Below are 27,022 nucleotides of genomic sequence, written 5' to 3'. Positions count from 1 at the left end.
AGAGCCAGGAGGATCTCGCCAGGGACGTGGACGCCTCTGAACTCCCCGACATTCTCCCCCACCTCACCCCCATCCCCAGCTCCCGCCCACCACTTCCAGCGGCGGAGAAGCCCCGGGAGAAGCGCGGGGCGGAGGACCGGCCGGCGGAAGGACCCGGGAGCCGCCCCAGCTCGGGGCGGTCGGGGTTCGGGCGAGTCTGCGGGAAAAACCCTTCCCCACGGGCGGGGGGGCGGCGGCGGCGGCGGGGAGGGAGTGGAGGGCGGTGCGACACCGCCCCCGGGGCGGGCCCCGTGCGTGGCAGCCGGACCGCCGGCCCCGTCGCGAAAGTTCCAGCCTGCGAGCGCCGCCGGGCCGGCCGGACGTCCCCAGACCCCGGCCATGCGGCCGCTGCTGCTCTTGGCCCCGCTGGCCTGGCTGCTCCTGGCCGAAGCGAAGGGCGACTCCAAGCCGGAGGGTGAGGGCGCGGGCCTGGCCGGGGCCGGGGGCCGGGGGGGTGGGGGGGTGGGGGGGCTGGTCTGGGGTGCTGCCGGTCTGCACGGGAGGCCTGGGCTTCCGAGGGGATCCGGGTTCCGGTCCCTGGGCCACTGACTCGCTGGCCGCTTGGACGAATCACTTCCCCTGTTGGGGCTGCGGCTCCCGCGTCGCGCGGCCGGGAGGGGAGGGGCGTGGAGAGGGTCAAATGATTAGAGCTGTCTCAGTAGTAAGGACCGTGGCTACTGTGTATGTGTCAGGCAGCCGTGAAGGGTGATCTCCACCTCCCGTGTGCTCTGCTTTTACCCCCCTTTTCCAGCTGGGCAAACTAAGGCTCCAGAGTCCGTTCACTTGCCCAAGATCACACAACGTGCGGACCTTGGAACCAGGATTGACGCTCAGCGGTGTCTGGTTCCGTGGGAGCCTCTAGGCATCCCAGCCATGGGGGTGGGGATGGCATGGGGTCCCCCATGGCAGAGGCATGTGGTCTGCATTACCCCTGCCGGGTGGGTCTTACTCCCTCCAGGGGGCACAGCAGGAAAAGGCTCAGACAGGTGCACTGACTGCCTAGGGTTGTTCGGTCTTGGAATGGTTGGTTCGGGATCTGCTGGACTCCGCAAGTCGTGTTCCTTATCCATCCCCAAAGCAGATTGGATTTCAGAGTGTGCCCCACCGTTCTGAGGGGGTGCCTCTGTCCACCCCACCCCTCCCCACCTCCAGGGTTGCCTGCTGAACCTCTGAGAGGAGCTGGAGGCGGCAGGAGGGTGTTGTGTTAGACCCTCACCAGGGACGGGGTGGGAACTGCCATTTCTGAGTACGTTCTTTGTGCCAGGTTGTGCCCAAGGCCACGCATCTCCCAGTGGTAAAGCCCGTGGTGACCAATTTCCATGAAGCTTGGTGTTCTAGCCTGCAAACTGGGGGGAGTGGTACCCGGGTCCTAGTGCTCTAGCCAGGATTGTATGGGATGAGGCCTGCTGGTGAGGGTTCAGCTCTATGCCTAGCCTATACAGGCCTTTTTTTTTGTCTTGGACACAGCACTGCCTGGTTTTCTGGAGTATTCCAGCAGAGTAGTGAATCAGGTAAAAAAAAATCCAGTGAGGCAGGTGCTGAGCACAGCGCTGGGCTGGTGGTGTGTGCAAAAGGCCTGTGGCCTGGGTACTCACTGGTCAGGAGACTGGAGCCCTAGAATAGCCTTTGTATCCCGGGCGTCTCTTTGCTTTGCTTCTGCCGATGTGTGCTTTGTCCTCCCCCAGCCCATTCCAAGAGAGAAAACTCCCGCTGCCCCCAGCGAAGCCCCCAGAGTCAGAGGGACCAAATCAGTGATGGGGCTTCAGGTGACCCCAGCAGCAGGTGATGGGAGGGGACAGAGTTCACGGAAGGTAGCCGCCACTGAGAGCGCAGGATTCCGTGTATCATCGAGATGGTCCAGGTAGAGCACCTGGCAGATACTACGTAGATAGTAGATTGATGGACAAGAAGTAAGGGGAGGCCAGACATGGAGCTGATATCAAGCCACTGTCAAGTGGAGGCCCTTTGCTTCTCCTACTCCATTCAGACCCTTTTGATAAGTAAGGAATCATTAGCCCCGTTTTGCGGATAGCAAGACTGAGGCCCCAAAGGTTAAATACCTGGTCTCCGGTTGCTGTAGGTGGTTGGAGGTAGAGTCGTTCACTGGGACTCCGACCCGCTGCTCGTGGCCCCTGTTGCCTGGAGATGCTGTCTGGAGGAATCTGTTCAACTTTAGCCTGCTGGCTGGGACAGAGTGGGAGGGTGGTTTGTCCTGCAGGCCCACTGACAGGGGTCCGGAGGCAGGGACGCTCCAGCAGCCGCCAGAGAGGCCAGCTCCTCCGTCCCCTGGTTGGGCCAGGATGCCTGGTCAGTACCAGGGGGCTGGGATGGGGCAGCTGCTGAGGGGTGTGGGCTGAGGCCTCTTGGGGAGGAATGGGGCAGGCTCAGGAATGGTGTTCCTGGCGGCTTGTCCACCCCGTACCCGAACACACATGGGTTTGGCACATGGAGAGGAAGATGGAGTTTTCACTTTAGGGAGCTCCCAATTTTAGGGGAGGACTCAGAGCTCCTCTCCTCAGTAGATGCCCAATCTTATGGGGGAGATACAATCCTCCTCTTCCAGAATGCCCTGCACTTGGGAAAGGGGACATTGACCTATGCGGGGTGGGGGGTGTCCCCAGCCCACTGTGGGGGACAGAAAAAGGCTGTCAGCAAAACAACATCCAAACAAGCAAATTTTCATAGAGGTTGGGAGCAGGAGAGAGGTCAGATGCCCCCTGGTCCTTTCTCTCCCTCTTGTAGAGGCTTCTGGCTGATTACTGTTCCCTGCCTGCCCTGAGGGCCTAGGTTTGGCCATGCAGAGGGAAGGACCAGCTGGAGCCTAGTGGCTGCTGTTCTGAGGCTCCAGGAGGTCAATAGGGCGTGGGCGGGGGTTGTGGGTCATACTGTTCCATGCAGGGAATGGAAAAATCCCAGGAGTCAGGAAGGCCCAGCTGTGTGTGTGTGTGTGTGTGTGTGTGTGTGTGTGTGTGTGTTGGCGGCGGAGTGTCTGAGGAGACCTCAGGAGACTGACACGAGTGGGGCGCCAGACCCAGGAGAATCACACTTGGCTCCTGGGCACTGGGAATCCCCATCTCCTGACATTCTGCCACACCTGCTTTATGGCTTCTGTTCAAGCCTGGGGTGAGCCCAGAGGATGGGGGAGGAGCTTCATTCATTCTCCTGCCGCAGAGAGCAGCCCCGGCTTCCGGCTTCTGATGGTGCCTGGAGAGCCTTCCTCTGCCTTGCGTGGGCTGGCCCCTCTTGGGGAGGAGGGGGCATCAGCTGTAGCAAAGCGACCCAGGCCTGGGTTCTCAGCCTCATCTTTGGACCCCAGAGAGGTGTCTTCCTAAACCCCGCCCCGCCAGGGCCCTGGGCACAGCCTCTCCCCATCATTCTTTTTCTTTTTTTTTTTTTTTAAAGATTTTATTTATTAATTTGACAGAGAGAAATCACAAGTAGTCGGAGAGGCAGGCAGAGAGAGAGAGAGGGAAGCAGGCTCCCTGCTGAGCAGAGAGCCCGATGCGGGACTCGATCCCAGGACCCTGAGATCATGACCTGAGCCGAAGGCAGCGGCCTAACCCACTGAGCCACCCAGGCGCCCCTCTCCCCATCATCTTGCCCTCTGGAAGGAAGGCAGCTTTTCTGGATCTGGGACCCCGAGGGCGGCAGCTGGCCTTCTCTCCGGGAAGGGTCCCTATGACAAGAACCTGTGCGGCCCCCATGGGCAGGTCCTGTGCCACGCACTTCACAGACATTAGCTCTTTCGGTCCTTGGGAAGGTCTCTGGAGGAAGGTACTGGGGTTGCTAGGGACCCCGTTTTACAGAGGAGGAGACAGGCTCAGAGAGGCTAAGTTACTCACCCAGCAATCTGTCGGCGACTCTGCCCTGCTCCCTCCCGCTCACCTCTGCTGATCCTGGAGCACAGCTTGTCTGTCCGGGAAAGCAGGCCTGGAGCCCTGGGTGTCAGGCCTCACACAGACCCGGGCTTGAGCCCCAGGCGGGCCTGCCGGACCAGCCAGAATGCAGGGCGGCCGGGCCTGGTGCTTGGAACCGGACCCTCCTCAGTGTCACCACGTGGTGTGCCCCTGTGCTCTGGGTGGGTGCCCCGCCACGGGACGGGAGCTGAGTGTCCGGCCACACTGGGGATGCCTGAGCGAAAGTGGCTGGACGTGCTGGATTCGGTCTGCAGCATTCTAGAATGTCGGCCAGGAAAACGGTGAGGCCGAGAACACGGGCCTCTGGAATTCCAGCTCATTCACCTCTCACTTCAAGCCTCTGTGACCTCTGGCAGGGTATTTCATCTCTCTGTGCCTCAGTTTCCTCACAGGCACAAGGGGGAATAGAAGTGCCGCCCGCAACATGGGATGTGGATCGTTAAGGTGATGGTGAACGCAGCACACTTCGTGTAGCGCGTGATGTCTCCTAAGGGCTCAGCCGATGGCTGTGCTTTCTAGAATCACCTTCCCAACGTGCTCCCTAAGGCCAGACAGCACACACCAGACGTCCAGGCTCACACTCAGTCCCAGCCACGGGGTGGGGGCGGGAGGCCAAGGACATGAAGACGCGAGTCTGGCCCAGCAAAGGGAGATGGGGCAGGTTTGTACTGGTGTCTCACCTGCTGGGCACGCCAGCGCCGCACCAGATAAGGGGAGGAGCAGGATGGAGGGCTTCATGGAGGAAGGACTACAGCCTCTTTTTCTTTTCTTTCTTTTTTTTTTTTTTTTTAAAGATTTTATTTATGTATTTGGCAGAGCGAGAGAGATCAGAGGCAGAGAGGCAGGCAGAGAGAGAGAGGGGGAAGCAGGCTTCCTGCTGAGCAGAGAGCCCGATGAGGGGCTCGATCCCAGGACCCTGAGACCATGACCTGAGCTGAAGGCAGAGGTTTAACCCACTGAGCCACCCAGGCGCCCCTCTTTTTTAATATTTTTTTTTTTACCATGCTGTGTTAGTCACCACCCAGTACGTCATTCGTTTTGATGCAGTGTTCCATGATTCATCGTTTGCGGATAACACCCAGGGCTCCGTGCGATTCATGCCCTCCTTAATGCCCATCACCTGGCTCACCCATCCCCCCGCCAACCCTCAGTTTGTTTCCCAGAGTCCACAGTCTCATAGTTCATCTTAAGCTCTGATTTCCCCCCCTTCATTTTTCCCTTCCTGTTCCTAATGTCCTCCATGCTACTCCTTATGTTCCACAAGTAAGTGACACCATATGATAATGGTCTTTCTCTGATCTATTTCACTCAGCATAATCTCCTCCAGTCCCATCCATGTTGATGCAAATGTTGAGTATTCCTCCTTTCTGATGGCTGAGTAATACTCCCTTGTGTGTATGGACCACATCTTTATCCATTTGTCTGTTGAAGGGCATCTCAGCTCTTTCCACAGTTTGGCTATCATGGACATTGCTGCTATGAACATTGGGGTGCACATGGCCCTTCTTTTCACTACATCTGTGTCTTTGGAGTAAATATCCAGTAGTGCAGTTGCTGGATCATAAGGTAGCTTTATTTTTAACTTTTTGAGGAACATCCACACAGTTTTCCAAAGAAACAGTCAACAAAGCAAAGAGACAACCTGTGGAATGGAGGAAGATATTTGCAAATGACACTACAAAGGGCTGATTTCCAAGATCTATAAAGAATTTCTCAGACTCAACACTCAGAAAAACAAATAATCAAGTCAGAAATGGGCAGAAGACATGAACAGACACTTCTCCAGAGAAGACCTACAAATGGCTTACAGACCCATGAACAAATGTTCTACATCATTAGCCATCAGGGAAATTCAGATCAAAACCACACTGGGGTACCACCTTACACCAGTCAGGATGGCAAAAATTGACAAGACAAGAAATAGCAGATGTTGGAGAGGATGTGGAGAGAGGGGAACCCTCTTAGGTGGGAGGACTAAGGCTTCTTTAGGAGGAGGAGTGAGTTGTGCAGGCGGGAACAGGAATGGAGTAAAGGCTGGGTTCAGTGCGGCAGCTTTTGTGGGGGGGTGGGCCGTGCTGAGAGGTAATGCCAGGATCCCTTGGGGGAGGGGCCTTCCTGGAGTTTTGCTGTGACTCACCCCCAGGCCCACAGTCAGGACCAGGAGATGGGCTGGATCAGAGGTTTCCAAATGTGGCTGACCCTCAGAAATCACCCAGGAGATGTGGGATAAATCCGGACTTCTGGGCCCATCTCGGCCCTCTGGTCCTGGGGCCTAGGAGTCTGGAGTTCACAGCGTCTCTCAGCAGGCTTGGGATCTCTGAACTGGGTCACCTGGTCGCGTCCTTGGCCAGGGAGGCAGGCACTAGATTTGTGAAGGTTCTGGGAGGGACACATGGCAGCATCCAGGAAAACAGAAGAGGCAGACTGAGTTGTTGGGTTGGAGGGGGCTGTCCGGCACGGCCTGGGGCTCTCTCCTCCACCACAGTGAGGGTTTCTACAGATGGAGAGATAGAGAGCTGGTCACTGTCCCGGGCCTGGGCAGTGTGTGCAGGGATTAAGGGGGACTCTGGGTCTAGGCTTCTGTGTCCACATCCTGGTGTTGCCACTTCCTGGCTCCCTTGGGCAAGCTGCTCACCAGGAGGAGGGGGTTAGGACCAATAAAGGGCTTAGAACCAAGCCGAAGGTGTTCGGTAAAGGTTAGCCATTTGGTAGCACGATTTGGTAGAGGGAACTCAGCAAAGGAGCCTCAAGACGTCCACTGCATCCCCTCGGGCCTCCCCCTGCAGCCTGACTGCGGGAGCCCCATCCAGCCCCTTACACAGACACACACGCTGGCTTTTTCCATCCATGAAATGTGACACTTTCCCTGTCCCCAGCAGCCCCTGCCAAGGACAGGAGGGCCTCAGAGCTGGCAACTCGCCTCTCCTCACTTAACCATCCAAGCCAGAATTGGGGGAGACTTTCCTCCAGTGGGAGCAGCACCCCACTTTCCTGGTCCCCACGGTCAGGTGGTGAGGCCTCCCCTCTCCACACCTGCCTAGTGAATCCACCCTTCCCTCCCCAGATCCTTGGGGGCACTTCCAGTGGATTCCTGCCCAAACTGCTGGGCCGCCCCTTGCTCTGGGGCCAGCAGCCTGCCCGGCTCTGCCAGCTCAGCCAGCTCCACCCGGCGGGACCCCTTTGTTCTCTGAGCCCGGGCTCCTCTTGCTTTCACAGAGCCCGGGTGCACAAGAAGGCCTTACTGGTTGGTCACCTGCTGGGTCTGTTCACCCAGAAAAGCATTATGTCCTAGACTTCAGGGAAACAGTAATGAGTGCTACAAAGGAGGGGAGGGGGTTCTACCTCTAAGGGCAGGAAAGGTCAGGAGAAATCTGAGAAGGCTTCATAGAGGTGGTGGCAGGAAAGGGGTGTCACTGTCACTGGCCCTGGGACCTAGAGGGCCCATCAGGGAGGATCTTGAATGCCAGAGCAAGATGTTTGCCTCTCCCTGATCAGTCCTTGAAGTAGGTACAGGGGTCTCTGTTATCCACGGGCGAGCAGATGATCCTCCTTCTGAGGATCTGTCAGTACAGCCTGACTGTGTCACAGAGCTACACTTCTCTCCTCTTGTCCTGTAGTGTGGTTGGTTGGTTGGGTGGGTTTTTGAGAGAGCGAGCACAAGCTGGGGGAGAGGCAGAAGGAGAGGAAGAAGCAGGCTCCCTGCTGAGCAGGGAGCCCAGTGCTAGGCTCAATCCCAGGACCCCGAGATCATGACCTGACCCTAACGCAGACACTTAATGGACTGAACCGCCCAGGTGCCCCTTGTCATGTAGGGTTTTTATATCTCACGCCATTACAAGAGAGGAGAGCTCAGTGCAGTAAGGTCATTTGAGAGAGAGGTCACATTGATAGAATGTTTATTACAGTATATTGTTATTGTTCTGTTTTATGTTGCTAATCTCTTACTGAGCCTGACTTACAATTAAACTATATCCTAGATAGGTACATTCAGGAAAACACACAGTATATAAGGGGTCTGGCACTCTCTGTGTTTTCAGGCATCCACTGGGGGTCTTGAACTGCATCTTCCACAGATAAAGGGGGGACTGCTGTACTGTTGGGTTTTGTTTTCTTTTTAAGTAGTCTCTGTGCCCTACACAGGGCTTGAGCTTGTAACCCCAATATCAAGAATCATGTGCTGACCGATCGAGCCAGCCAGATGCTCCTACTGTACTATTACCGTCCCTGTTTGACAAAGAAGAAAATGAGGCCCTGAGAAATCAAGAACTTGTTAAGGTCACAGAACTGGTAAGGAGCAAAGCTTGGATTCTGACCAGGCAGGCCAGCTCTGGAGCCTTTGTTCCTTAGATAACCCAGCCTCAAACTGTGATTGGGAAGGGACTTTCCCAGGGCTCCTGGAGATGCTGTCTGGGGTGTTGTTTCCAGCAGGTTCCATTGCAAATGTGAAGCTACACTACAGAACCCAAAAGAGGTCTCTTGTTAAAAAGGTACTACAGCTGGTGTGGTCAGAGCTAAGGATTCCGTTCTTTCTTTTCCTCTTTCTTTCTTTCTTTCTTTTAAAGATTTTATTTATTTGAGAGAGTGAGAGCATGAGCAGGGCAGTGGCAGGCAGAGGGAGAGGGAGAAGCAGACTCCCCACTGAGCAGGGAGCCTGACACAGGGCTTGATCTCAGGATCCTGGGATCATGACCTGAACCAGAGGCAGATGCTTAATTGACTGAGCCACCCAGGTGCCCAAAAAGCTAGGGATTTTGAATCACTTCCCACTCAGGGTCCATTCATAGGTTCTCCCGTGGTGGCCGAGTGAAGTTCAGCACGAAAGACTGTTGGGTTAGATGAACAGTGTGTGCCCTGGGCATAGGCACGGAGAGCAGTGGCCATGCCTGGGTGTCTGGCCAGCGCTGACCAGAGAGGTCCTCCTGGTGTCCAGCATTCAGGGTGAATCTTTGCCTCCACCCCTGCGCAAGGCCAGAGTCCCCTAAATCCAGGAAGACCCAGCCCCACAGTGCAAGGTGCAGACACCCGTGCTCTGGACAACTCCTGTCATGCCGATCAGTTCCCAGGGGGATGGAACTCAGGAGGAGAGTCGGGAGACCCAAGTGCAGACCTTCAACATGTTCTTCCTACTTGGGGCATGGGCCCTTGTCTATAACGGGTGGACACAGGGACACATCCTGCCAGGATTTGCCACATCTGGGGACAAGGACCTGCTCCCGCCTGTCGCCTCTCCTTCTCCAGTGCCATTCACCATGCCCTTCTCTGTCCCTAGACAACCTGTTAGTCCTGACGGTGGCCACAAGGGAGACGGAGGGGTTCCGGCGCTTCAAGCGCTCGGGTCAGTTCTTCAACTACAAGATCCAGGTGAGAGGCTCTCCGGGCAGGGTGGAGGGTGCAGGACAGCCAGGGGGTGGTGGGAGAGTCTAGGAGCGGAGCTTTTGCCCTTCCCAAATGGATGGGGGCCACAGGGAAGGCTTCTGGAAGCTCTTAAGATGAGGACAAGTTAGGAAGAGCAGGAGGGGGAGAACACAGTCAAAGCGTGGGAGATGCCGGAGGTGGCAGAGTGGGGGAAGTGTGTGGCTGGTTTAGAAGGCAGGGCCTTGGAACCAGCATTTCCACCAGCCCCCCCAACCCCAGGTGATTTTAGGAATGGCCCATAGTGTTGTAAAAGCTGCTCTAAAGAAACACAGGCCGATGCCCAGTCCCCTTGGTGTCCTCTGTGTGCAGTGTGTGGGGCTTAGCCCTGCCGGAAGATGTTCCTCTGTTCAGCAGAGTGTGTCAAGTGTCTCCTGTCAGGCACGGGGGATCAGATGGTGGGCAAGGCAGACCATGCTACTGCCTATACAGCTTGCAATCGAATGGCATTAAGCCAGAAGGAAAATGGATTAGTTCATATGAATGAGGTTGAAGCAGAGGGTTGCTTCAGGCATAGTTGGATCTAGGGGTTCAAGCTGCATGGTAAGGGCTTCGTTCTTTCCATCTTCTAGGTCCCATTGGTCTTCATTAGCAGACCCGTTTTCTCTGCATGGTGGCAAGGTGACCACCAGCCACAGACCCACATGCCCCGCTTCTTAACCTGAGCAGAACTAGACAGATTTTCCTTAGTTTGAACAGAACAGTCCCAGGGAAGACTCTGAGGCCATGCTTAGGTCACGTGCTGAAACCCAGGGTCCTGGGAAGGATGGGACACTCTGATTGGTCAGGTGTGGTCACATGACTCCCCCCCCCAAGGCCAGTCAGCCTCACATACGTTGTAGAATGGTTTCGTTATTGGTGAAGGAGGAGGTCCTGGGCAGACACAGGCAAAGATGGTCACTGTCCCAGTGGGAGTGGAATTTTGGCTGGCAAAATAGTTCTTCTCCAAAAGCCCGTGTTAAGGGGCCTTTCTCTACAGGCGTTGGGCCTGGGGGAGGACTGGAGTGGGGAGAAGGGGTCGTCGGCTGGCGGAGGGCTGAAGGTTCGGCTGCTGAAGAAAGCCCTGGAGAAGCATGCAGACAAGGAGAACCTGGTCATTCTCTTCACAGACAGGTGGATGGCGGGGGGCCTCCTGGGCAGGGCCCCTCGGCAGAGAGATGGAATATTCTAGAATGAGGCCCTTGCAGGATAAGGGAGTGGGGGGGATCACTCTAGCTAAGGTTGCCTATAGTTTTATGGGATCCCTGAGCCCAGAAAAGACCATTTCCATTGGTGGTGAGAAGATGGGCCGGGGGTCTGCCCAGGGAGGTGGGAACCCTGCAGGCCAGGCCGGGGACAATGGGGCAGATCGATATCCCAGGGGTGACATGGGAGGAGGTACCCTCGTGAGCCCCTGCTCACCTCTGTCCTGCTCCTGCCTCCCCTGGGCTCTGGCCCACAGCTACGACGTGGTGTTTTGCCTCCGGGCCTCGAGAGCTGCTGAAGAAGTTCCGGCAAGCCAGGAGTCAGGTGGTCTTTTCAGCCGAGGAGCTCATCTACCCGGACCGCAGGCTGGAGGCCAAGTACCCAGCCGTGTCCGACGGCAAGAGGTTCCTGGGCTCTGGAGGTGAGGAGCCTGGGTGCGGAGAGCGTGGCGGGGCTGGGCGGGCTCCAGAGGGGTCCCTCCGCTGCCGTTAGGGTGGCCCCCTGCCATCGGCCTCATCTTGTGGACAGCCACCCTTCAGCACAGGGCAAAACCGCAGTCACCCCTGAATGTCCTCCCTTGGCTCCTCCCCCGCCCCTCAGTCTGGGGGGGGCCAGTCATGCCCCTCCCACTCTGAAAGACCTCTGGGCTGCACCCTCCCGTCCACCCGCACGGCCCCCTTCTCACTTGGCTCCTGGTCATTTGCGGTGGTCTCCCTGCTCCGCAGCCTCTCCCCTCGCCCCTTCCGGGCCATTCTCCAACCAGCAGCACAAATTCACACAAGTCCATGGCTTTTTGCTGCATGGGAAATAAAATCTGTATTTTAGGCCGGATTCCTCTGTCCGGCCCCGGAAGAGGCTTCGCCCCCTCCTCCCTTCCCCTACCTCCACCGGCCCCCCAGCGGCCACGTTTCCCCCTTGGCTGGGAGAGTTAGAGAGTTAGCACTGCCTACACGGTCTGGTCCTGGCCAGGGCTGGCGTGTACTCCCTCTGCCTGTCTGTCCCCTTCTCCCTCTTCTCTTCTATCCTCACCAATCTGCACTGTAGCCAGGATGCTGTGTGGGCTTTTTCCTCTAAGCCGCCATGCACTGTGTGACCTTGGCCCAGCCTCTGCCCTTCTCTGGGCCAAGTTTCCCAGATAACTAGAAGAGCGGCTCCTAGCCCTCTGCCCCGCCAGCTCTGCTCTCCAGGGACTCCTGGTCTGATCCATTCATTCGCCACCTACCTGTGTGGTACCCAGCACCTGAGCTGGTGCAGGTTAGTGGGTACCTGTGATCTTTCTCCGTGAGTTCAGTGGGAACCTGTCACCCAGTGGCATTGGTTAGCAGGGTGCTTTCAGCCTGGAGACACTACCTCCACTCAATCCAGGAGGGCTCCTAAGAGAAGGAGGGGGAGGTGAATGAAAGTGGATGCTGCGAAGAGGCTCCTGACTTGGAGGCTGGAAGCTAAGTGTCTGTCTCTGCGTGTCGCCCACCAACCCGCAGGCTTCATCGGTTATGCCCCCAACCTCAGCAAACTGGTGGCCGAGTGGGAAGGCCAGGACAGTGACAGCGACCAGCTCTTTTACACCAAGATCTTCTTGGACCCAGAGAAGAGGGTAAGGGCCGGTGTGCGGGGCCAGGCTCCTGGAGTTTGGATGCCAGCTTAGGCAGATACTAGCTGTGTGACCTTAGACAAGTTATCTGACCTCTCTGTGCTATATTTTTTAAATCTGTAAAATGTATTGATGGTGGTACTTTCCCGTCAGGATGTTGTGTGGATTAAATTAATGTATGTATAGTACTTAGCGAATGACAGTAAAGCAAAAAACAAGCATTTGTTGTCATCCTGGTGGTTGTACTTGGATTAGTTATTTTCCTTAGATGCCTTCCAACTTGGAAAGTCCCTGGTTCTCTGCGAGTAGAGCCACTGGACCAGTAGCTCCTAGGGTGGCCAGCCACCCCAGTGTGACAGGGCAGAGTAGGTGTGGGGAGAGGAAGTGGCAGACGTGGGCGGGCAGGCTCCCCACGCTGAGCGTGATGGGGCCCCATCCCTCGCCAGCGCCTGTCCCTGCTGCAGCCTGGTCTCCTCTTTCCTGCAGGAACGGATCAACATCACCCTGGACCACCGCTGCCGTATCTTCCAGAACCTGGATGGAGCCCTGGGTGAGCAGCCCCCACGGGGAGGGGGATCCTGAGAGGGATGTTAGGAAGGAGATAAGGATTCCAGGGCTTGAGCCCGATGAGGAGGATGGGTTGGTTTTCCTGTGGCCATTGTGCTGGGAGGCCCAGAGGCCACCTGGATGGATGCCCTGGGGCAGAGCTGTGGGTCTCTAGAGGTGGAGAAAAGAGGACCAAGAAGTCCGTGTGAGAGCCTGCGGGACACCCGGGCAGGGGACAAGCGCTCCGCCTGGGAGCAGCTGGGCAATGCGCACCGCCGGTACCTGCCCCCTGTCCTGGGGCTCTGGTTCTTACAGGTGATCGGGTTCCCCTCCTTCCCTGCCCTCCCCCGTCCCAGGCGAAGGCTTCCTGGGCACGCACAGGGACTGAGCGGACAGGAGGGTGATAGATGACCAAGCAGAGAGGCTGCCTGGTCCTTAAAAACAGAAACCCCCTGGGGCTGGCCCCAAATCCATGGCTGGTGACAACAGTCCTTTGCCTGCCTTCCTGGGTGACCTCGGGCAAGTCTCTCTCTCTCTCTCTCTCTCTCTCTCTCTCACACACACACACACACACACGCACACACACCCTTAGGCCTCATTTTTCCGTCTTTAAAAAGGAATAGTTAGACCCAATAGCTAATTGGTGATTTTTTTTTTTTTAAGATTTTATTTATTTATTTGACAGAGATCACAAGCAGGCAGAGAAGCAGGCAGAGAGAGAGAGAGGAGGAAGCAGGCTCCCTGCTGAGCAGAGAGCCCGATGCAGGGCTCGATCCCCGGTCCCTGGGATCATGACCTGAGCTGAAGGCAGAGGCTTTAACCCACTGAGCCACCCAGGCGCCCCACTAATTGGTGATTTTATGGGGTAAATGGAGTCTTGGTTTTTGAGAATCCAATCAGTACTAAGACTCCTTTCTCGGGAAGGTGCAGACACAGCCACACCCTTTGTCTGTGGCTTCTGGGAGTGCGTGGACCTACATTAAGAAGCCGGGTCCAGAACATCTTTTGGGGAAGCCAAGAGCTTGCACAGAGGGTCCCCCTCACGTGATCACCCACACAGAGGGCCTGCCTCCCTGGTACCTTCCAGGCCTCTGATGACGGGCCCCTCTGCATTTATAACTATCAGACAGGCAGCTTCCTCCTGCTGTCTAACGGGGTCAGAGCAAAGGGGCTAGGACCCTGCCGGAGGAATCCTCTCCACCAGGACAGGATCTGTCCCCCATCCTGCCCAGGGCTTCCGCTTGGGCTGGCATATTCTCAGTGCTGCTCTGCACACCCCAGGCCCTGTCCTGGGGCTTTTCTCTGAGCTGGAGCTGGAGCTGGGATGTCTCAGGTCTTCGCTTTGTCCCCTCCCCTACCTCCGGCTCCAAGAAGTCATCACAGTAAATTCCGGCAGTTGCTGTGGACTCCATGTGCCAGGCAGGGTCCTAAGTGCCTACCCAACACGGACTCCTCCCACTCTTTTTTTTTTTTTTTTTTAAGATTTTATTTATTTATCAGAGAGAGAGGGGGAGAGAGCGAGCACAGGCAGACAGAATGGCAGGCAGAGGCAGAGGGAGAAGCAGGCTCCCCGCCGAGCAAGGAGCCCGATGCGGGACTCGATCCCAGGATGCTGGGATCATGACCTGAGCTGAAGGCAGCTGCTTAACCAACTGAGCCACCCAGGCGTCCTGGACTCCTCCTACTCTTAACCCCATTTCACAGACAAGGAAACTCGAGGCTCAAAGAGGTGGTGTTGGTGGCCTGGAACATGCCCTGGCAGGAGCCAGGATTTGAGCTTAGCCTCTGGGCCTGATGCTGGATGTGTCTGTGCTTTCTGACCCCCAGATGAGGTCGTGCTCAAGTTCGAGATGGGCCACGTGAGAGCGAGAAACCTTGCCTACGACACCCTCCCAGTCCTGATTCACGGCAATGGGCCCACCAAGGTAGGGGGAGGCCGCAGCCCATGGGTAGAGAGCGAGAGAGGGGCCAGAGGCCTGTTTTCACCATGATCCCATGGCTTCTCCTTGGGGTCAGGGCCACCTCCCCACCGACCCCAAGGCCCTGTTGCTACGTCACTGCTTCTGTCCTCACGTCTGAGTTCAGCGTGGTGCCTTGTGTCCTTGCTGTGGTGGTCAGTGATATTCATCCCTGCCCAACCACAAGACACAGAAGAGGTCACTGTCCCCATTAGCGCCTCAGCTGGGCCACCTGAGTCATCCGTACCCCGTTCTTCAGGGCAGACTTGTTTCTTCAGGCAATAAACATTTACAGAGTGTCTGCACCAGAACATAAGGCAGAGTCAGTCATGAGCAGGACAGACTAGTTCCTGTGCTCTTGGGGTCAGAAGGGGCTGGGGTGAGAGCCAGACCTCATGGGCCCTGGGGAGCCGGGCCTGGCTCACAGCAAATTGCTTCAAGTGTGGTCCTTGGCCCCCTCCCCTCCCCTCAGTGTGTCAGAGTCACGTAGCCAGGAGAGAATGGGGCGAGTGTGAAAGCAGATTTCCTGACCCCACCCCAGAGCTGCTCAGTGGGACTCTCTGGTGTGGGAGGCGGCAGCGATCTGCATTTTACACGCTCCTAGCAGATCCAGAGACAAAGGTGTGGCAGCACACCAAGCCCCACTCTGCCCTTGGAGCAGCTTTGGTGATCTCCAGGGGGACGGAACATTCTCTCCAAAACCTGCCCCAAGGAAAGTCACATTCCTGCCCCCTTAGAGGGCTGGGGTGCAGGTACCCCAGGGGCTGAGGGGCATGTGACTCAGTAGGTACAGACGGGTGGGCCGGGCCCCGGACCCCACGTCTCAGACCCCCTATTTCCCCACAGCTGCAGCTGAACTACCTGGGCAACTACATCCCACGCTTCTGGACCTTCGAGACAGGCTGCGCCGTGTGTGATGAGAGCCTGCGAAGCCTCAGGGGGATTGGGGTATGGCCGCCAGGCATAAGGGGCTCGGTCTCCTTGGATGGGGAAGATGAGATTCTGGAAGAGGTTATTGTCTTTGGTGGGAGGTAAAAGGATCACCTTCCCGTCTGGGGTTCCCATCTTCCTCTTCCCCCGGGCACCTCCTCCTGGAAGCCTTCTCAGATTACTTAGGGCTCCAGCTCCTACCCTGCCCCAGCCACACCAAAGTTCTGGTTCCTTCGCCCGATTCCTCTCCTACAGCGCCCCCTCTCGTCTTACGGACCTCACTTCCTCATTTATAGCTCACTTCCAACCCCTGCCAGCCAGGCCCTCTGACAGCAGGCCATCAGCTCGGCCTGGCTCCAAGTCTATGCAAGCTCTGCCCAGCTGGGACTTTCTCCTCCTGCTTCCCCACCGGGCCCTGCCTCTGCCTGCCTGCACGTGGCTGCTTGGAGCTGCCTGGCCCAGGTCCCCTTTCCTGCTAAGTCTGCACACCTCTGCCTCGGGCCCTGGGTCCCTTGGGCCACCGTAGGGGCTCAGCCGTGGCCCGGTGGCTGGACATGGCCAGCCCTTCACACTGCCCCCCCACCCCCACGCAGGATGAAGCTCTGCCCACGGTCCTGGTCGGCGTGTTCATCGAACAGCCCACGCCCTTCCTATCCCTGTTCTTCCAGCGGCTTCTGCGCCTCCACTACCCCCGGAAACAGATGCGGCTTTTCATCCACAATCACGTGAGTAGCAGGTGGCTGGCGTACAGACCTACCTCACGGGGTGGCCTTGGACATCTCCGGGACTAGTTACAGCAGCAGCATCTGGGCCAGATGGAGGCGGCCCGGCTGGGTACGGGTGTGACCTTGGGTACAGTCCTCAATCTTTCTGTGCTTCAGTTTTCTCATCCCTTAAATCGGGATAGAAGTGTGCTGACCACGTGGATTTGCTGCTGGGGTTCCACGAGTGGGCACATGGGACGCAGAGGCCCCTGCCACGGGGGAGGCACACACTAGGCACTCCTAGCTGTCAACGTGGGCCTGGTTTCTCTCCCTGCCTCATTCAGGTCCTCCTGATAGGATTCGGTGACAGATGGGTTCTCCTGCCCTGCGTACCTTCTGGGGAATCGGGGAGAGCTCTGAGGCCTGCTGCTTTGTGGGGAGCAGGCCCGGGCTCAGTATTCCCAGCTCCCTCCCTCTCCTCTTCTTAGCTGGATCAGGTCCCAGCTCTGCTTTTGCTTATCCCAGTTTCCATAACTGGGAAGCCAGATACACTCTCCCGTCCTCGCGGTTGTCAAGGCTCCTTGTCTTAAATGTCCTTCAGCTGCCCCACCTAGTGTCAGCCCTTTCTGAGACCTCTCAGCCCTGACAGTCTGCACCCCATGCCCAGGGCCGCGTGGCCCCACGCTCGGGTCTGCCTGGGCCACGGACGTTCATTCAGCTGTGCCCCGTGGAAAGAGGAGGAGGGTGTGGGCCCGGCCCTTGGGAGGCTCCCAGCTTCCCTGGAGATGTGAAACAGCGCAGCCATGAATTCCGACTTTGTGACTTGGCGTGGAAGAAGACAGTCGTCACAGGCCGTCTCTGGGCCTTTCTGTGTCCCCTGTCTGACTTGTCGGCTCCTGACGGTGACCCCGCGAGGAAGGCGCAATCGCCCTTCCATTTCACAAGGGAGGAAGTGAGAGCCGAGATGGGGGAGGTGGCTGGCCCAAGGTCACACAGCTGACCCTAGCAGAGCCGGGCTGCACTCTAAATCCTGGGTTTGGTTCTAAACGTCCTGTTCTTTCTGCTTTCCCAGGCAAGGGGCCCCTGGTGTGGACTGTTGTTTTTCCAGGGTGGTCCAAGGATCACCTGGAGCGTTTTGCAATGAAGCAGATCCCTGGGCCGTACTCCAGACCAGAAAAAATGACTCTGGATATGGGGCCTGTGGGATCAGGAGGGCTGTCCTAGTGACAGAGGCTTTTAAGAGGCTGGTGGGCCAGGCCTGGTCAGGGAGGATGGTCAAGGATGGCTGGGGAAGGGCATTCCAGGCAGAAGGCCTGGCATGGGCAAAGGTCTGAGGTAGGAAAGCCAATGGCCAGCAAGAGTGTGCGGGGAACGAAGGGGAGTGGCCTGCAGTCGCAGAGGGTGCTGTGGTCCTGGGTGGGGGGGGGTGGAACCTATGTCCCCATTCTCTCCCTCCCATCCCCCACCCCAGGAACCACACCACAAGGTTCAAGTGGAGCAGTTCCTGGCAGAGCATGGCGACGAGTACCCGTCTGTGGAAACTGGTGGGGCCCGAGGTTTCGGATGGCCAACGCCGACGCCAGGAACATGGGCGCGTGAGTTGGGGACCAGAGCATCACAGTTGTCTCTGCTGACGGTAGTGGGGGTGGGAGGGTGGGGGGCATGGTGTCAGGAGCATCAGGGCCAGGAGACAGGTGTTCAGAAGCCTGTGTGTGCTTTCTGGCAAGTTCCTGCCCCTCTCTGGGCCTCAGTGTCCCCGTCTGTCAAATGGGGAAATGGTCTCTGCCCTACCCACCTCGGGGCTTCTGGGTGGGGCCGAGCAGTGTCCTTTGGGTGCAGGAAGGAAATCTGAAGAAAGAGGAAGAACCGAAGGGCCAGAAGTAGATGAAGAAGCTGACAGAGACCATCTCTGATTTTTCCCCAATCATTCGAACAAACAAACAAGTCCTCTGTTGACCGTGGCTGGTGAACTTTCCCGGAAAGGACTAGGTAGTAAATCTGTGTGCTTTGGCCCTATGGCTGTAGCCTGCTGGGCGTGACTGCGCGCCAACAGAGTTTTATTTATGGACCCTGAAATTTGAATTTCATATGGTGTTTATATCACTTTTAGAAATTTTTTCCCCCAACCAGTTAAAACTGTGAAACAGTCCTTAGCTTACGAGCTGTGCCATACCAGGCAGGTGCTGGATTTGGACCATGGACTCCAGTCTGCTGAGCCCTGGGCCAGATAAATGAAAAGAACATATATTCATAAGGCTTTCGGGCCAGGTCACCAAGCCGCACTTCAGAAGGGCAGGACCAGTGTACCCACAACCCCGTGTAGTGTAGGAAGCTGGGGGCCATGCTCTCCACAGTACGAGCGTTTTTAGGGCACCTGATACCAGTCGCTGAGTGAGCTCTGGATGCTGAGTAAGCTCTCGCTTTGAGAGCCTGGCTGCCCGGGGTCTGGGTCTGAGCCTGCACCGGGGCTGGCCCAACCCCTTTAAATACCTGGGGCTGGTTCCCTGCGGTCATGGACAGGGACAGGCCTGGAGAGCCCGGCTCCGGGGCTCTCTGGGACCCTGGCGCCCGAGCCCCAGCCCTGCTGACCCCAGGTCCCCAACCCGCAGGGACCTGTGCCGGCAAGACCGGAGCTGCACCTATTACTTCAGTGTGGACGCCGACGTGGCTCTGACTGAGCCGAAAACCTTGCGTCTGCTGATCGAGCAGAACAAGTGAGCAAGGGAGGCTGCGGTAGGCCTGGGCAGTCGGCAGGCAGGCCCCCCCGAACTCCGAGCTCCTGCTCCCGCTCCGGGCCCACCCCGCTGTCCTGCCTTCTCCACCTTGACCTTGGCCTCGCCTCCTACCCCGGGCCTGCCCCAGCCTGGCACCCTCGTCTTGCTCCAGAATGTTCCCTTCTCCCTGCTACAAGCCACACCGCCCCTTCCTCCCTCTGCCCCTGGCGGTCCTGTTGGAGGCAGTGGGGTCCCCAGCTGGGCCAACCCCCACCTCCCCGCTCTTGGCCCTGCCCCAGGGGGTGCTTGCAGGTTGAAAGGCCCTCGCCCTGTCCCTCCCCACATCCAGTTAGATCTGCCCCGGACTCCCAGTGGGCCGGGGGAACCCCGCTGACGCGCTCTCTTTCTCAGGAACGTCATCGCCCCCCTGATGACCCGCCACGGGAGGCTGTGGTCAAACTTCTGGGGCGCGCTGAGTGCGGATGGCTACTATGCCCGCTCCGAGGACTACGTGGACATTGTGCAGGGCCGGCGTGTGTAAGTACCTGCAGGAAGAGAACCCCCTCATCCGTCTGTCCACGACCCCCCCACCATAGTCCCGGCCTTGTTGCCCTCAAATTCCTGCTGGCCCCAAAGCAAGGAAGACTGTAGTCAGACACACGGAAGGACTTCCTGACAATTATCCTGGGCCCGTGTGCCCGAATCAGCACCGCGGCGCCCTCCAGCCTGTGACTTCCCCCTCTCCCCGGGCCCTGGCCCCCAGCCCGTGACCAGCCTGCGGCCGCCTTCCACCTTCTTCTCTCACCCTTAGTGGCGTCTGGAACGTGCCATACATCTCGAACATCTACCTGATCAAGGGCAGTGCCCTGCGGGCTGAGCTGCAGCAGACAGACCTGTTCCACCACAGGAAGCTGGACCCCGACATGGCCTTCTGTGCCAATATCCGTCAGCAGGTCGGCCTGGGCTGGGCACTCCGAGGAGGCCCTGTTGATGGAGAAGGTGGTCTGTGTCTGCTACCTTATGCCCTGGAGTTTCTGAGATGGCGGGGCCTGGTGGGGGGGGCGCTTGGAGCAGCAGGCATGAAGGCTGGTCCTTGGGGTCCGTGGGGATCACTTCAGTGGACCCAGTTTCCGCACCCCTGTTTTATGTACATTTTCAACAGAGCCAGAAAACCCCTAAACTTCCACCTAAATATACCCAAGCAGTGTGCCTGGGAGACACCCTTGCCCTCCTCCTGTGCCCCACCCAGGAGGTTTTTGTGGTTATTTTTTTAAAAGAGTGACAGCATAATGATGTTTTTCCCCATGCCCAAAACGTCAGGAGCAGACACCATCCTTTGCTTTCATACATTCATCCTTTCATTCCCATTCGGTCCTCCAGGAAGCCCTTCTTGATTGTATCCTGTGTCAGGCCTGGGCTGGGTGCTGGGGAGATGAGATGGGGTGACCCGCACTTGGTTCCCTCATCTCCAACTTAACGGGCAGAGGAGGCTGCCGCCGAGCCTCTCCTGGGCTGCGCGTGGGACTGTGGGGGTGGGGGTGTCTCTTCCATCTGGCCTGTTCTCCCCAGGATGTGTTCATGTTCCTGACCAACCGGCACACCTTTGGCCACCTGCTCTCCCTGGACAACTACCAGACCACACACCTTCACAATGACCTCTGGGAGGTGTTCAGCAACCCCGAGGTGAGGCCCTAGCTGGACGGGCAGGGGAGGGAGAAGAAGAGGACCCCCGTGAGCCTGTTGCCGGGGATGCTCCTGCTTAGCCTGAGAAAGGCTGTGGACCCCGTGGGGCACCAGCTTTCCTCCGCCCCAGGGACTGGTTGGGCTGTGGGAGGGCTCTTGAGCGACAGCGCCACCTAGTGGAGAAGAGAGGATCGGGAGTCAGACCTCCGTCGTTGGACCATCCCTTGAGCCTCTCCGTCTTTGGGGCCTCGGTTCTCTTAGCTCTAAAATGGGTATACTACCCCAGCCTCACTCATTTCTGAGGGTGTTGTGAAGATCAGAGGAGGAGAAAGTGCTGACAACATTCTTAGGCGTTGCGAGCTTGTGGCTGACGTGGGTGCACGCACAGACACGCACACCTGCACACGCATGTGGGTACACGTGCAGACACCAGCTCCTGCGGGCACACATTCACCCATATTGCAGGGGGCCTGGGGGGAGGAACCGCCTCTTGCTGTGTCCCCTGGATTTGGGCAAGGGGTGAGCCCCAGCTGGCCCAGGCCAGGCCTGAGGATCCCAACTGCCCCCGCTCCCCACCCCCCCCAGGACTGGAAAGAGAAGTACATCCACGAGAACTACACCAAGGCCCTGGCAGGGAAGCTGGTAGAGACGGTAAGGACCGGGCACCTCTGGGAACAAAGGTCCTGGATCTCTACCCTGCACTTGCCGAGAGGGAGGAAGGGCAGAGGGAGGAAACTAGCTGCCCCGTCACCTTTCTGGGCCCCAGCAATGCTTGGGCGATGGAGTGGGTCATAGGATGGCCCTTCCTTCTGTTGGCCCTTCCCAGCTGGAGTCTGCAGAGGCCTTGGTAACCTTGAGTTTCTCCTCTGGCCCCGGTGAGAAAGAGAAAAAACGTCCCCAAATGTGGTCTCAGCTAGGGACCAGGGGCCAGTAGCGAGAAACTGTGCATGTTCCTTTCCTGGCCCTGCACCAGAAGCTCTGTGACCCCGGCTGAGAAGGGCGAGCCCTGAGCTCTGCTTCCTTCCCCCCTTAGCAGCTGGCAGACAAGGGCATGAGGAAGGGCCTGGGCTGCATGAGGGTCCTTGCCTGTGGGGGCAGGGGAAGGTGCAGCGGGACCCCTCTAGACCCCTGTCACTGAGTCCCCGCCCTCCCCAGCCTTGCCCAGACGTCTACTGGTTCCCCATCTTCACGGAGGCGGCCTGTGACGAGCTGGTGGAGGAGATGGAGCACTACGGCCAGTGGTCTCTGGGAGATAACAAGGTGGGCACAGTGCCTGGGCTGGGGGTGCTGGGAGGCCGCCCCTCCGCCAACACCTGCCCTCTGGGCTCTTGCCCTGGCGAGCCAGCCAGCCTCTCTGGCTCTTCAGACGGGTGGTTCCAGCACTTAAGAGTAGGCGAACATTGAGAAATGGGGTGGAGTGTGGGTCCAGCCCATGCTGCCATGACCACGAGCCGTGGTGACCTGGAGCCGTCTTACTCTGGAATTGCTAGATTTCCAGCTTCTGGTTCGTTATTAGAATGACGTAGCTTCCTTCCCCAGCTTGGGTGAGTCATGGGAGGGGACTGAGCAAAAGTGGGATGAGGAAGAATTAGGAACATGAGTGCCACGCTCGCCAGACAGCAGAAGCAAGTGGCATGTCGGGCCGAGAGGCTGTGCGTTCCCCAGAGGAGGAATCCGGTACCTGCACTCATCTTGGAAAGTTCAGGGAACGTTTTTTTATTTAAGGGAGAGGAAGGGATGGCAGAAGGAGAGGGAGAGAGACCCTTAAGTAGGCTCCACTCCATGATGCAGGGTTCGATCCCATGACCCTGAGATCATGACCTGAACTGAAATCAAGTCGGACACTCAACTGACTGAGCCACCCAGGAGCCCCAAGTTCAGGGAGCACTTTTATTTATTTTTAAGATTTTATTTATTTATTTGACAAAGAGAGAGAGCACGCACCAGCAGGGGGAGTAGCAGGCAGAGGGAGAAGCAAGCTCTGCTGAGCAGGGAGCCTGACCCAGGACCCTGGGATCATGACCCGAGCTGAAGGCAGATGCTTAAGGGACTGAGCCACCCAGGCGTCCCTAGGGAGCACTTTTAAAGGCACATGACCCTCTGGGCCTGTGCAGCTCAGAGCCTGACTTACCTTTGACCTGGCAGCTGGACCACCCTGTGGTTCCGGTTCCCAGCCTAAGCCACATGCTTTGGTGGCTGAGCTAAACTCTAAAAGCCAGTAACTGGGATAGTCCAGGCTTTCTGGGGTCTGGCTGGCCCTCATGCTCCAGGGACCCGGTCAGCGCTGGGACTCCAGTGCCCGAGCTAACCCGGGGCCCTCTGAACTGGTTTCCTCTGTGGTGTCACAAATCCCTACAGAGCCTCGTGGCTTCAAACAACACCCAGGAATCCTCCAGGGGTTTCTGTGGTTGGGAGTCCCCGGTGGTTTAGCCGGGTCCTCCGCTCAGGGTCTCACGAGGTCTCATCTCGTCGAGATGTCAGCCAGGACTTGGGTCTCCTCTGAGGCTCCAGGTCCTACTCCGAGCTCCTGGGGAAGAATTCATGGCCCTGCTTCCTCCAGCCAGGAGGACATTCTCTGTCTTCGAGATCTCCTTTTAAACATCCTCCCTTGTTGATTAACCCACAGTCAGCAGACTAGTGACCTCAGTTCTCTCTGCAGAGCGCCCTCCCTTGACCCTGTACCCTGACCTTTTCCCATCGCATTCACAGGTCGGGGGGTGGGGGTCAGACAGCCGCACACCAGGCGGCCATCTCTGATTTCCGCTAACCACGCTCCCCTGGGTCGTTTCCAGGACAACCGCATCCAGGGCGGCTACGAGAACGTGCCGACCATCGACATCCACATGAACCAGATCAACTTTGAGCGGGAGTGGCACAAGTTCCTGGTGGAGTACATCGCCCCCATGACGGAGAAGCTCTACCCCGGCTACTACACCAGGGTGGGCGCCCGGGGGGAGGTGGCCGGGATGGGGGCAGGGCTGGACTGGCTTGCGGGGAGGAGAGAGAGCAGCCCCAGCTTGCGGGAGAGGCCTGGGCATTTGGTCTCCAGGTGGGAGTGCAGTCTCCTCCCATGGTTGGGGTCAGGGGGGGCCTCTGGAAGGGTCCAGGGTAGGACCAGCCCACCTTGCCTCTGACCTCTGACCTCACCCCTAGGACCCCTCCTCTGTGTCCTTAAATTCCTCTGTGACGCCTCTGCTGGCAAGCTAGGGCACCCATTCCTCTCCCAGCTTCCCGCCGAGAATCTGTTGACCGCCCCTTTGGCTTTTGCCCTCCCTAACAGACGACACCTGCTCCCACTGCCTGGGCCCTGGCCTCAAGGAATTGGCAGCCTGCCTGGTTGCCACGAAGGCTGGCAAGGATTTGGTTCACTCCTTCTGCCCTGCTTCCTTCCCCTTCTCTCCTTCTCCCTCGCCTTTCCTTCCTTCTGTCCTTTCCTGGGCCGGGCTCTGGGGAGCACTGTGTGAAACAGATCGGCCCCCTGGGAGCCAGTGTCCCCGCAAGACCGGATGAGGGGTCCCTTCTGTGCACCCCAGCCTCTTCTGCTCTCGGTCAGCCCCTCTCTAGCCGGTTCTCTTTCCCTCGACGCAGGCCCAGTTCGACCTGGCCTTTGTCGTCCGCTACAAGCCAGACGAGCAGCCCTCACTCATGCCGCACCACGACGCCTCCACCTTCACCATCAACATCGCCCTGAACCGGGTCGGCGTGGATTACGAGGTGGGCGGCTTACCGGGTGGTGGAGGAGGGCTCGGGGGCAGGGCCCAGGGGAGCCGGGGCCGGAGAACCGAAGAGAAAGAGGAGGTCCCCGTGCTATAGGGAAGGAGCGGAGCGGGGACACAGGAGTCGGAGGTCCCTGGGGCCGCGCCTGCCCCGCTCTCGCCAGCTCCGTGGCCTCAGGCGTGTGTCTTGGGCTCTCCGTTTCCCCCCATCTTAGATGGGACCCTTAGTGGGGCGCCCTCCGTAGAAATGCTGTGAGATTTCTGTGAGCTCATCCAGGGGAGAGCTTATGTGGACACCCAATAAGCACTCAAGGCCTGAGAGCCATCGGTGATGCAGAGTGTAGAATATCCATCATTCTTGGGAGTAAGAAGGCTCCTTGGGGAGGGATGGGGTCAGCCCGGTGTGGGGCTCAGGCCTGTGGCTAGAGGAGAGCTGGGGAAATCAGGAGGGGGGTGTGGAGAGGGGACAGTTCTGGGGGCCTCAAGGCGTGGTCAGCTGAGGGCCATTCATTCATTCCTTTACTCGTGCCATAAGCTGCTGTGTTTCGGGGACTCAGTCCTGGGCTGGCCGCAGCGAAGGACACCCATACAAACTCCTCTCATTTTCTTGAGAGTTCACCATGTAAACGGGGGTTATCCTAGGGGACAGTTTTGTCCCCCAGCCCCCGGGGACATTGGCTATATCTGAAGACATTCTTGGTTGTCACGATTGTGGCGGTGGTGCTGACGGCAAGTAGAGGCTGGGGCGCCCAGGACAGCCCGCCACTAAGGGAGAATGCCCTTGCTCCTGGTGGTGAAGGTTGCACAGCAGTTCGCGTGTACTTAGTACCACCGAACCGCACTCTTCAGAATGTTTACGTTGGTAAAGCTTATGTCATGTGGTTTTTTTGGCCCGATTTAAAAAAAAAAAAAAAATTTTTTCTGGCCCCAAACGTCCACAGTGTGGCGGCTGAGAACGCCGTTGCTAAGCTTTTACTCGTCTCACTGAACTCTCATGACCCTGTGAGGTTAATACCCATTTCCCAGAAGGGGAAACTGAGGCTTGGGTGGGGCAGAAAGTTGGTTAAGCCAGCACGTATCTGGCATTTGGCCAGGGCTGCCTGACTCCCAGGCAGGGGGTCTGGCTCCCTCTGTCTTGGCTGAGTGTCTTCCTCAGGCAGCTGTGGCCGTGACTTCACAAGGTGTCCCAAGGGGACCTCAGGGAGAATCTGGCATGGGGGTGGGGGAAGAGCCCAGCCTCCTCTGACCCCTCCCGTCCTCTAGGGCGGGGGTTGTCGCTTCCTGCGTTACAACTGCTCCATCCGAGCCCCACGGAAGGGCTGGACCCTCATGCACCCCGGGCGACTCACACACTACCATGAGGGGCTCCCCACCACCAGAGGCACCCGCTACATCGCCGTGTCCTTCGTGGATCCCTAATCAGCCAGGCCAGGTCGCCTCGGACCTCTTCCTCTTTGCCAACAACCACTGCCCAGCAGCACTCTGGGGCCTCGGGGTCCCGGCCTCCAGGCTCTTGATCTCCATTGCTCTTGGAGCCATCGTCGGACAGACTCGGCCACGAGCCAGAGGCAGAGCCCACCTCCTCGGCTGGGGCATTCCTGCGGCTCTGGACCCAGCCCAGGGAGACACTGTTTGTGTTCATTGCTTTGTAGCAACTTGTCCTTTTCCCTCCTGGCTTCCTGAAAAAACCCAGCCCTCTTCCTTGGCTTCTTCTGTGGCCTGGACTTGAGCAGAGCAAGGACTTAGCCAGCTGCCCAGAGACGCTCTAAGGGCGAGAAGACAGCCCCAGGACTTCTGCTCCAAGCTTCTGGGCAGACACAGAGACTCAGATCAGACTCAAGCTCCCTCCCTGCTCCCTCGGACTGTTGAAGCCCCTTCCTCATCCGCTCCTATCGTGGGAGCAGAGCCTCGTTCCCTGGAGACGAGGACTCAGAAAATCTCCTGGGAGACGGGAAAGGTGTTGATGCCACAGCTTCATCCTCAACGTAGGGGTGGCGGGGGGAGTGAGACGTCCACACACAGCAGCACATCACCCTGTCCTGGACGCCTCCAGAGGGAGGGATGGACGGTCAGAAACAGGAGAGTTTCTATTAAAGGTCATTCACACCACGGAGTGGGAGATGCTTGTGTGGATGAGTGTGGGCGTGTTAGGGCGAGTGTCTGTAGGGAGATATCTAAGAGCCCCCTGGCTGGCCAGAAAGGCCATGTCAGCAGACTTGGTGGCTTGTGTTTCCCAAATACAGTGGTTTGTGATCCCTGAATCGTCTGTGTATTCCAGAAAGCCTTGCCTGCGAGCCGGGCATGGGCTGCTGGGGCTTACTCCTCATCTCTCAAGATCAGCAAGTATTCCCTCCTCCCTGAAGCCTTTTCTGACCAGCCTTCCTGCCAAACAGGAATCTTGGAGAACACAGAGCTCCTGGTGGCCCCCAGCATGCCTGGGACAGACTCTGCCTATAGCGCTGATAACATTTCGGGGTGTTCATTAATCATGAGGGCCAACATCTCCCTTCTCCATCAGGTGGGAAGGAGAGGGAGAAGCAGGCTCCCTGCCAAGCAGAGAGCTCAACACGGGGCTCGATGTTGAGCCCCTGAGCCGAAGGCAGATGCTTAACGCACTGAGCCACCCA

At 57.9% G+C, this 27,022-nt stretch overlaps 1 protein-coding gene across 1 annotated transcript; it reads left to right on the top strand.

Annotated features, from left to right (window-relative positions):
• The first annotated feature begins 81 nt into the window (after positions 1-81).
• PLOD1 (procollagen-lysine,2-oxoglutarate 5-dioxygenase 1) lies at positions 82-26,508 on the top strand. Its single transcript, XM_032301721.1, is given in 21 exon segments — positions 82-454; positions 9,226-9,317; positions 10,348-10,481; positions 10,810-10,822; positions 10,824-10,974; positions 12,035-12,147; positions 12,631-12,694; positions 14,518-14,615; positions 15,495-15,596; positions 16,172-16,303; positions 17,754-17,825; positions 17,828-17,877; positions 18,892-18,996; positions 19,408-19,533; positions 19,808-19,949; positions 20,566-20,679; positions 21,265-21,330; positions 21,835-21,939; positions 23,472-23,618; positions 24,268-24,393; positions 25,659-26,508. Coding segments are annotated over 21 exon segments (2,184 nt in total). The 5' UTR covers positions 82-378; the 3' UTR covers positions 25,815-26,508.
• The last annotated feature ends 514 nt before the right edge of the window (positions 26,509-27,022 follow it).

The sequence above is a fragment of the Mustela erminea genome, chromosome 10, assembly GCF_009829155.1.
Source record: "Mustela erminea isolate mMusErm1 chromosome 10, mMusErm1.Pri, whole genome shotgun sequence".
Lineage (NCBI taxonomy): Eukaryota > Metazoa > Chordata > Mammalia > Carnivora > Mustelidae > Mustela > Mustela erminea.
This window is presented reverse-complemented; position numbering and strand designations above follow the sequence as displayed.